This window comes from Montipora capricornis, chromosome 11, assembly GCF_036669925.1.
Source record: "Montipora capricornis isolate CH-2021 chromosome 11, ASM3666992v2, whole genome shotgun sequence".
NCBI lineage: Eukaryota > Metazoa > Cnidaria > Anthozoa > Scleractinia > Acroporidae > Montipora > Montipora capricornis.
In genome coordinates, this window is record NC_090893.1 from 24,478,303 (window position 1) to 24,488,302 (window position 10,000).

At 40.9% G+C, this 10,000-nt stretch overlaps 1 protein-coding gene across 3 annotated transcripts in view; it reads right to left on the minus strand.

Annotated features, from left to right (window-relative positions):
* The window catches only part of LOC138024810 (uncharacterized), a 194,628-nt gene that overhangs the window by 22,880 nt on the left and 161,748 nt on the right, over positions 1-10,000 (minus strand). For all 3 annotated transcript variants that reach the window (XM_068871987.1, XM_068871985.1, XM_068871988.1), the window contains 2 exons: positions 9,848-10,000; positions 8,097-8,214 (listed from right to left, as the gene is read on the minus strand). The exon at positions 9,848-10,000 is cut by the window's right edge and continues 144 nt beyond it. In XM_068871987.1, the coding sequence (XP_068728088.1) occupies positions 8,097-8,214; positions 9,848-10,000 (271 nt within the window). The remainder of the gene's footprint in view (positions 1-8,096; positions 8,215-9,847) is intronic.

Below are 10,000 nucleotides of genomic sequence, written 5' to 3' on the forward strand. Positions count from 1 at the left end.
GTTTCGAACAAAATCATCAGGCTTGAAATGCTTCGAGCATATCACGGAACTCTTCGATGGCTTCCATTGAGCACGTTTCAGTCTCACAAAATCTGTCCATCTCTTCCTTCGTTTCTTCGCCTCTGGACGCTCATCGCCGTAAAACGGTATCGTATGGAGCCCTATTCCATTCTCTAAGCTTCTGACGTTACTACAACCTCCAACAACACATCTGTGCGGCATATTTGCGACCAATATCAATCTAACCTTACAAATACAACAAGTGAACTGTGCGAAATACGGATTGTTGGGTTCTCGAAGTGACGTCACAGTAGTCGCCAGACCCTTGATCCTTGAAACGCGGTCGCGAGCCAAAATGGCGGCAATTTTAGCGCGATTTTCCTTACTTCAACGGGGCATAAAAATTCAAGGATTTGACCGAATCGAACAATTTTGTCGAAGAAATACTCACCAAAGCATGGAGATTTTTTTAAGCGAAAAAAAATTTAGGGGTTAGGTGCACTTTAAGCTTCTCAAAGTTTGTTCAAATTGGGTGAAAAAGGCAGAATTTTCTTGTGCGCTTGTATCGTAGCGACTTTGGAAAACTGGGTTGCATTGTAACAAGCATTCCTTTCGCGCCAAGACAGATGGCTGAAAAGAACAAGTTACTCCTTCCAATCTGTTTTGAGGTCTGTACATTGTACCAATATATTTTTAACAGAAAAATAAATGACAGCAAAGAGATGTACCTTTGCTTATTTTTTTATCGTATTTGCGGTAACTACGTCATATTACTAGTCACACTTTTCGTTGCAAATCAAATCGTTCCGCAAATATTAGTCGAACAAAAATTCTGTCGTTTGCCCAATCGGGCAAGTCTTACAGTTGATTTACTTGCCCACGGATATATTTCGCATGCCCTGGGCAATCGGGCAAGGGTTAGTGTCGAACACTGAATTCTACCAAATCCCGGTGACGTCACTTCCGGTTAACATGAGATGCACACGTGCCGCCGTGGATAATCAGTACACATTGCGAAGCCGTGGAGTTCAGAGCTAATTGTGGTCTCCGGGTTTTATTCTCTTTATTTGTCCTTACTATCGCAGGTAAGAAAATAATGTCGCTTCAATTAACTTCTTCTCGTTGTTTTATTCAGTTTATCTCGAAAACTAAGCCTGAGGAAGGAAAGTGCAACGAGGAAAATTGACGTTTCACACGTTGTCGTTTAGAAGCTGTTAAGCTATGTCGAGAGCCTTATGTGCTTCGCTTTTTGCCGTCCTATCCAATACGGAGGCGGTTATTAAGGGAAAGAAAGTTATAGTTTCCCTTCGAGTCCTAACATTTTCAACATTTGAGGGAAAGAAAGTTATAGTTTCCCGAGTTGAAATGGACCACAACGGACACATGGATGCCGGAGAACAGTGCTTTGCAACAAACTTGGTCGAGAGCCTTTTGCCTCGCTTTTTGCCGTCTTATCCAATGTGGAGGCGGTTGTTCGGGTAAGAAACTTTAAGCTATACTTTTCCTTTAAGGCCTAATGTTTTCAACAGTTGAGGGAAAGAAAATTATAGTTTACCTCGCGAGTTGACGTGTACTTCAACGGACACGTGGATGCCCGAGAACTGTGCTTGGCAATCGCTTCTCCTGGTTGGAGCCGCTTCTAGTTTAGCGAAATGGCTATATGAAGGGAAACATAATTTTTTTTCCCCGAATTTGAGGTTCTTGGTCCTTCAGAGCTCAATATTTTTCGGTTGTTTACATTTTAGCAACCACACAAAACTTAGATGAGGGGCCTCCCCACCGCTTCCTTCCTCGAGGAAAGCAGAACTACAGGGATAGTCGCTTCCCTGAAACAAGAGCTAAGTAAGAGATTGGAGCTAAATTTAGGGCTCTGAAGGAGCTCCGAAAGAGATCAGGATAAGCCCTCTGATGGTGATGACTAACCCTCAGAGGTTTCACCTGTGCTCACTGGTGTCTTGCAAGTTACTTAGGGAAGTCCCCTAGGTCAAGTTTTGACAACTTAGCAGAGGAGTTCTCGGCGACTGACAAAGACCTAGAAGACCTTATCAAAGGCGATCTCCCTAAAACAAAGCTAAAGGGGCTGGTGGAAAAAAACTTAAGACCAGAAAATTGCTAATTGCTAGTCTCCTCAAAAGTGAACAGAACTATTTGTAATCGGTTGTCTCCAAGTAGGGATGATCTCTGTTTACAAACATTGTTTTTGTTATTCAAGTGTGCCAACCACAGGAACTAAAGACCCTTTGGGACAGCCAATGAGGCTCTGGTTGGCATATTAATTACATTAATATGCCATTGCAAGCTGGCCAATTGCGAATAGCAAGGTTGACTTCCGACCCGTTTATCTTGCAGTGTTTATCTAGCTGTGAACTTGAATTCAAATTTTCTGTTATTGAGCAAGAAGCTATTGATGCAGGAATTAATGATCTATGAACGGTGTCAGTCGGAAACAGGGGAAATTGTTTCTCCGATATTCCTATGACCAAAAGAGGAACATGGGGCTCATAGTGCTATTTTCAGTTTGAAGTCTTTAAATCAAACATTGACCTACTGTAAGTTCAAGATGCACCATAAGGTTGATGAAACCTGGGTGTTTTATGTCCTATAGACCTTCCCAATTTCTTCATTTCATCCCTATATTGCCAACTTTCAGAAAATATCTCAAGTTTGTATCGAGGGGTTTTCTGTTCCGTTTTTGGGCCCTACCCAAGGGACTGACAGGAAGTCCTTGCATCTATACCAGGGTGTTAAAATCAGTTTTTTTTCCATCCTACACACCCTGTGCGGACTTAATTGTTTGGGTTATTGATAATTCTTTTTACATGGAGGATTCTGAGGAGGCCTGCCTTGAGGCTACCTTACATACTGCCCAATTATTTACGCGCTTGCGTTTTGTGTTTTACCCGACCCAGTCTGTTTTTCACCCTACGCAGTGCCTAGAGTTCTTAGGATTCCTGTAAAAATATTCATATTTTGTGCCACTAAGCGTTGTTGCGCCCAGTAGTTCTCAATCCATGAAGCTGCCACACTGATAGGAACTTTAGCGTCTACTTTCCCTGGGGTGGAGTTTGGTCCTTTGTAGTATAGACACTTCAAATGGGACAAAGAATTTTGCACACTCTCATAAGGTTTTTCGTTGTAAAACATGCCTCCGTCTGCTGACAGCATTGGTGCTGTTAAAGTGGTGAGTCATCTGTCTCCTAAGATTTCCGGGTTATTGACCGTTGTTCCCCAAATATCGCTTTTACAGTGGATGCATCACGCATGGGTCGGGGTGCCATAATGCACTAAACGCAAACTGAGTATTCTTGAACTCCCTTCCGTGGGGCAGGGGACTATGTCCCTACTCGGGTCAGTGTCCATTCTGCGCATCAGGAACATGCCTTACAACATGACTGCTATTTCCTACATCAGTGGCATCGGGGATGCAGGAACAAGGAATGCAATACAATTGCTAAGGTAATTTGATTATAGGCCCTTTGAGAAGCATAGTCGGCGTTTCTGCTGCGCGTCAACCGGTGCGGTTTAATGTAACTGCAGATTCTCTATCGCGCCGTTTTTGAAGATGGGATCATAATGGGAACTGAATCGCGGTATTTACTTGTATATATATGGGATTTTGTTGTTCCCCAGATTGACCTGTTTGCAAGTAGAATCAACCATCAAACTAGTGCCTATGCTTCCTGGAAGCAAGACATGAAAGCATCATAGGGTGGATGCTTTCCCTGTGAATTGGTCACAATTCACTAACAATTACATTTTCTCATGGGGGATGCTCACCCTCTGAGCCCAGAACGGCAACCCCTGACATGCAAGGTGTCAGGCGACAGTTCATTAGGGCAACATTCCGGGCGAGGTTGCCAACTTACTAATGTCCTCTTGAATAATTAGCGGCAGCAAAGCAGTAAGATGTTCACATCCCGCAAATGCATGGCGTGCATCTGGTCTACAAGAGAAAACTGATCCTACATCCGAGTGTGAACAACGTGTTAACGTTTCTCCACGCCTTTCATATTAACCGACTATCATACTCGACGATTAGTACGGCTTGCTCAGCACTCGCAAGCTGTTTAAAGGGATTGAATTTCCTGGTTGTCACTACGCTGTGACTGACCATCCTTTTATAGTGCGCTACCTGTAGGGTGTGTTCAACTCTTGCAAGCTTACTCCTCGATATCAGGTAACATGGGATCTTATGCCTGTCCTAAAGTATATAGGACTATTGTATCCTCTAAGCAAGCTGTGTCTCGGAGGAACTGACCCTTAAACCGCGAGCTTTAACATATGGGCAGCGGTGTCAAACACTGTCATTTTCTGAGGATCGATGCTATGGAGAAAACTCCTGATTATTATTTATGTTTACATACAGGATCATTAAAGCAGGACAGACCAGGGAAAAATCCTCATAGTCATTTTTTGGTTGGGAAGAACCCTAAGTACCCATAAAGAACCACTTACTCTACTCTAGAACGCTATCTTGGTAAAAACCCAGCTTGTTTTCGTCACCATGGCAATGGCCGTCTTCTCCTTTCATATGTCATACCTTATCGGCACATTGGTATGAATGCAAATGGGCGATGAATTAAAGCTGTTATGGAAGCAAGTGTAGTAGATACAGCAAGGTTTAGTGCTCACAGCGCCAAATGAGCAGCTATATCGAGATCAGGCAGGTGATTCCAACTGATGAAATCCTGAAACACATCGAATGATCTAGAGAATCTGCTTTTCAGGAGTTCTATAACCAAACCGTTATTGCTGCCAGCTTTGCTAAGTTGGTCGATAGTTTGCTTTGGATTGGAATAGTTGTGTCCACGTTTATTGCTGTAAAATCTCATGTTAACCGGAAGTGACGTCACCGGGATTTGGTAGAATTAGAAAAATTAAACGAGCCTTACCTGTAAGTGAAGTTTGATTGTGATTCTGCCAATCCCTGGTGGACTCGGTGAGGGTTAACATGCCCTCCCTCACACTTTTTCTACTTCCCGCCCCTTGTTCTTCCATTTTTCTCTGTATTCATTTGTATCTTGATAACCGTGTCCCACAACCTTTGAAAGTCTGATTATCCCCGGCGGCACGTGTGCATCTCATGTTAACCCTCACCGAGTCACCAGGGATTTGGCAGAATCACAATCAAACTTCACCTTACAGGTAAGGCTCGTTTAATTATCTAATTTATATTCTCTGTCAAAATTTGCATAACAATCAAAAAACCTAAAATAGCCACTCAAGCAACAAATTAGTCGCATTTAGGCCCGGGCCGAACGCCGTACTTCACATGAGCCGAGCCTAATGACAATTTGGGTCGACTCGAATATAAAGAACGCCTAATTTGAGTCAAACGTTGAACTTAATTCAGTCGAACCGAAGTGCTACACCAAAGAAATAAAAAAAAGAGCGATCTTGTTGGGCAGTGGTTTTTCAAGGTAAAAAAATCAGTTTCGCCCGCTGTACAATTCACGGTAACCGTTACAAGGACGCTGATTGTGAAAAACTGATGGAATATGCAAATACGTTAACAGCGATGATTCATGCATATATAATAAGCATGCGCGGGCTTAAAATAAAGCATGTTCTTTCGCAAACGAAACAGTGAAAATGGAGCCTTTTAGACCAGAAACTGTGAAAGCATCCTCTTCTCAAAATGATTTAAAATTCCTGAAGAAGACGGTCTTTAATGCTAAAGCTAACTCTGCTTTTGAAAAGTAGACGGCATCTTTTGATTCAGCTTACCTTTTTGACGGCCCTCCTTCTGTTTTCTGAAAAGAACACGGCCATGATATCGAGGCTGATTCATACATTAACATGACTTAACTTTGATTACCATGATTTATGCGTTTGGTTCTGCTCATGTGAAAATCGGCGTTTGACCCAAAGTCGGTCTTCAGGCGTTCTTCACGGCTGGCCAGTGAAAGAACGACCAATCAGTCGAACTTAATTGGGTCAAACGCCGAACTTCACATGAGCCTAATTGGTTGAATTGGGTTCGGATCATGTGAAGTACGGCGTTTGACCTGAGCCTTACATGTACCTCTTTGTCGCATTTTCATACTTAACACAGGAATTTTAAGTTATTGCAAAAATCTTTCTCTATTCGTTAGCAATCATCCTTTCAAACTTCAGAGAAAACGACCGATCCGCAAATATTTTACTATTGTTTTTCAAGGGGCTGTTAAAAAAAGATCAAAGTAGCATGCGAACAGGCTACCGATGAGCCCGAACGAAGCGAGGGGAGCTGTAGACATTCTATTGATGCCGCCGTTCTATGATACCAGCTCCTGGTATCATGATATGATTGGTTAAATCGGTGATTGTTGACCATCTTTAATATAGATAGTTGACAGGTCTCTGTAAAATGTGTTGACCGCCCTACATCGACTCCTACAGTTCATGACAATATTGTGCATTTGACGTTCTCTTTTTAATTTTCGGCCTCTCGTCCTTTCGTAATTTCACAAATGATTCTGAAGGATACTTTTGTGTGTTCTGTTATGAGGAGAAATTTTAGGTAAAAGCCAGTAGAGTGGAGCCACTTGGCTGTGCTATAGCAATTTTTTTTTTAGAGTTCAAAGGCATGGCTTCCGGACTTTATGCTGTCATTTGCATGTCACCTTGGCAGAGTTTGACACCTTTATCATGTGCTTATAGTTTCTATAGGCTCATTTCAGTATTTCAAAATATGTTGTAAAGTGCTACTATTATCAAATTTTCATCCCCTTGAATTTTTTCGGTTTATTAGTAAATAGAATTCCGAGGAAAAAAAAACGCCGTTTACCCGTTTGGAACTATCTGCATTGGTTCCGGAAATATTTTAGTTTGAAAATGTGTAAAATATGCAAATGAGATTACTGATGATGGTCATTCACTCAACCCAATATAAAATCAATTATATAAATAGAGCTATCTCGGTCAATAGGCCAGTTTCGTATTCTAACGGTTGGACTGGGATCTAGCATGAAATGGAGGCTAATGCGGGCGAATTAATTTGCATTTGGAAGATTTCCCTGCATTAGCCTCCATTCCATACTAGATCTAGTCCAGCCGTAGAATTCAAAATGGTCTATTTGCAGCAGAGACCATTTTGAAACTTGGTAGCTAGGCTAATACACCCTGTAGTTATACAGGCAACACAGCTTCGGCTGTGTAAAGCAATTGTTGGTTCCCATGGCAACTTACTCTTTTTCCAGTCCCCTTCAACCTGATTCAATATTTTTGGTGATCATAAGGTAGAAAAACATTTTAGCAAGGCAACAACTTGCCCCTAACATATCTATATGCTTGCAGGATCATGCAGATGAGGCACCATTGGCAAATATCACAATAGAACGCCGAAGGCGGCCAGCAAAGCCTTTAACATCAGAGAGGTCTAGAACCCAGTATGTTCCCATTGTAACAAAACTGGTATGCTCATATTGTGGAGCACATCTTCTAGAATCTTTCTGCCAAGAATCAAGCATTTCTGATACAAATTGGCTGGGATATCTTTTTCCATCACAGTTGATCATAATTCGGTTGAGCTTATGACGTCATCACTTGGCTATTTTGATATTTTAAAAACTTGAATATCTCTAGAACAAAAAAGAGATGTTTGAAAAATAGTAAAACAGCATTCTTCTTCTCGTACAGACTACATGTTTATGTCTTTAAATGGCTTGGATAGGAAAGATGCGAATTTCGTCAGCACTTTAAGCTCTCTAAGTATTTGCTCTGGAGGGACAAAGTTTGGAGTAACTGCAGAATACCCTGCAACTCTAACAAAGTTCTGCATAGCCGGCTACGTGGTATGCGGGAACTAAATAATTCAATTTAAAGTATGTAATTAATTCACGTAAAAATAAAATAAAATTGCAAATTGAAAATGGTTATCTTAGAAGCTGGCTACGTGGTACGTGGTACGCGGAGATTCTAAATTCTCAATGAAAGGCTATCTTAAAAGCTGGCTACGCGGTACCCAGTATGCAGTACGCAGTGAGAAAGGATTATCTCACTGCGTACTGCGTATCGATGGAAGATGGAAGTCCATCTTAGAAACTGGCTACGCGGTACGCGGAAGATACTCAATTCAAGATGGAAGGAAAAGGAAAAGAAGAAAAAAAGCTTACCACTTTGCAGGACGCTTCTTCCTTCCCTTTTTATGGCAAGAAAAACCAACAAGAAGTAGAAAGCCAAGCAAAGATACACCGCCAATGGAAAAACCAAGAATACTCGCCATGGAAAAACCTGGTCCAAAAATGGCACAAGTTATTATTGGTACAAACTAGAATCAAATTTTCAATGCAATAGTTTTAATGAAATTCTAAGCACAAAGATTAACGTCAGACAATTACGCTTAACTCTCATGAACAGGTATATCTACAGATGACTTCACATGCAATAACGATAAAAATGTGCGACATGAGACATTATCACCGATTATACATCAGTGCAACGATAAACTTTATGTCTTTGAAATGTAATGCAACGTTTTGTTATGAAACGTTTTCCCTAGTCTCTGGATATTATTGGCCTTTAATTTATGCCCCTGATAAACATGGAGACACTACAGTTCAGATTTCAATGACACATAAATGATATAAAAGAAACAGCAACACAGTTTCACTTTGTATTATCTCTGGTCATCCTTGCTATCAGCTGAGTGCGATTTATTCACGAATCACACTTTGTTTTCTCTAAACTAGACCTTTTCCCAAGCCAATTAGAAAGTAACACTAAAGCAAAACCACCAATCAGATTTCAACGCTTACTCAAAGTGCCACTACGATGAAAATTTTGCATGTCCTTTTTTCTCTAGATTTTGAAAATAGACGTACTAAATAGGTATCATGCCAATTTTTATCTCAAAATTCCCACGGAAAGTATGATTATTGTAACGTAGTTTTTCGGCTTTCACTGTCCGCCATTACTCGAGCGGCAAATGACCGTGAGCCAGGAAAAGGGTTGGGTCTAGCTGGATCGCCTGGGGTCTGACGTCATATGCGCAATGCTCAAAATAAACGCGGCCAATTTCCCATGCCGTCTATGAGATGTGAGAGATCGCCGAGTTGCTTTTTGCTGATATTATATACACATTACTCCTTGATCGCCTTGTTCGCTTTGTCAAACACAAAGCGATGCGCGTATGATGTCACGAGCCAAGTCTTGCATAAAGACCGCTTACAAAATATCGCACGCTTCTCCAATGCCGTCCGAGTAATGGACTTATCTCGATTCTATCGTTCCAAATTTAAATGCATTGTATTATTTTGAACATATTGACTTAATTGACGTTGAAAAAATTCGAAAAGAAAACCAAAAATTTTCATTGTAGTGGCACTTTAAAGTAACCAATCAAATTGCAAGAAAATGAGATACAAAGAAAGACAATGTGTGGCAAAGCTCGTGTTTAAACTGTTTTTGATCTGTCTTCAATGTCCTTTAATGGAACATATTTTTTCCTTTGTTACGCTTGACTGAGCCTTTGACACATGATGTCCAAATGTTTCTGTTTTGCATAGAAAATGATACGTAAAAGTGCTTCTGGTTCCGCTTTTTTATAGGCGGGCAACTGGATCAATAAACCATTTGTACTGACTCAAATCTTGTATTTGAGCGATTTCTAAAGGGATGTAATAAAAGTGGTAATTGAATTGTGTGTCGTGTGTAATTTTGGAATGAATTAATGCATGCACAGCTGTACTTGTGATTTCACAAGTCTAATTTCAGAGCAAATTGCACTCCACTCAGTCAATTACCATCATAAATTACTACTGGTATACTATCGTAAGAAAAAGAAAAACATGGAAGAAAAAACGCAAAAAAATAACTGTAGGTTGTTGCCCTGTGTTGATCTTCCGAAATGTTATGTAACACTTACCGACTTCCTTTGTTTTAACAAAATGAACAAAACTCTTTGGTCCATCACCAGCAGAAGTGTAGGCCAACACCTGCAATTCATATTCTGTAGATTCTTGCAATCCAGTAACAGTCTTTGTGTAAACTGAAGGGTTGGAAACATCGATCATTTGGA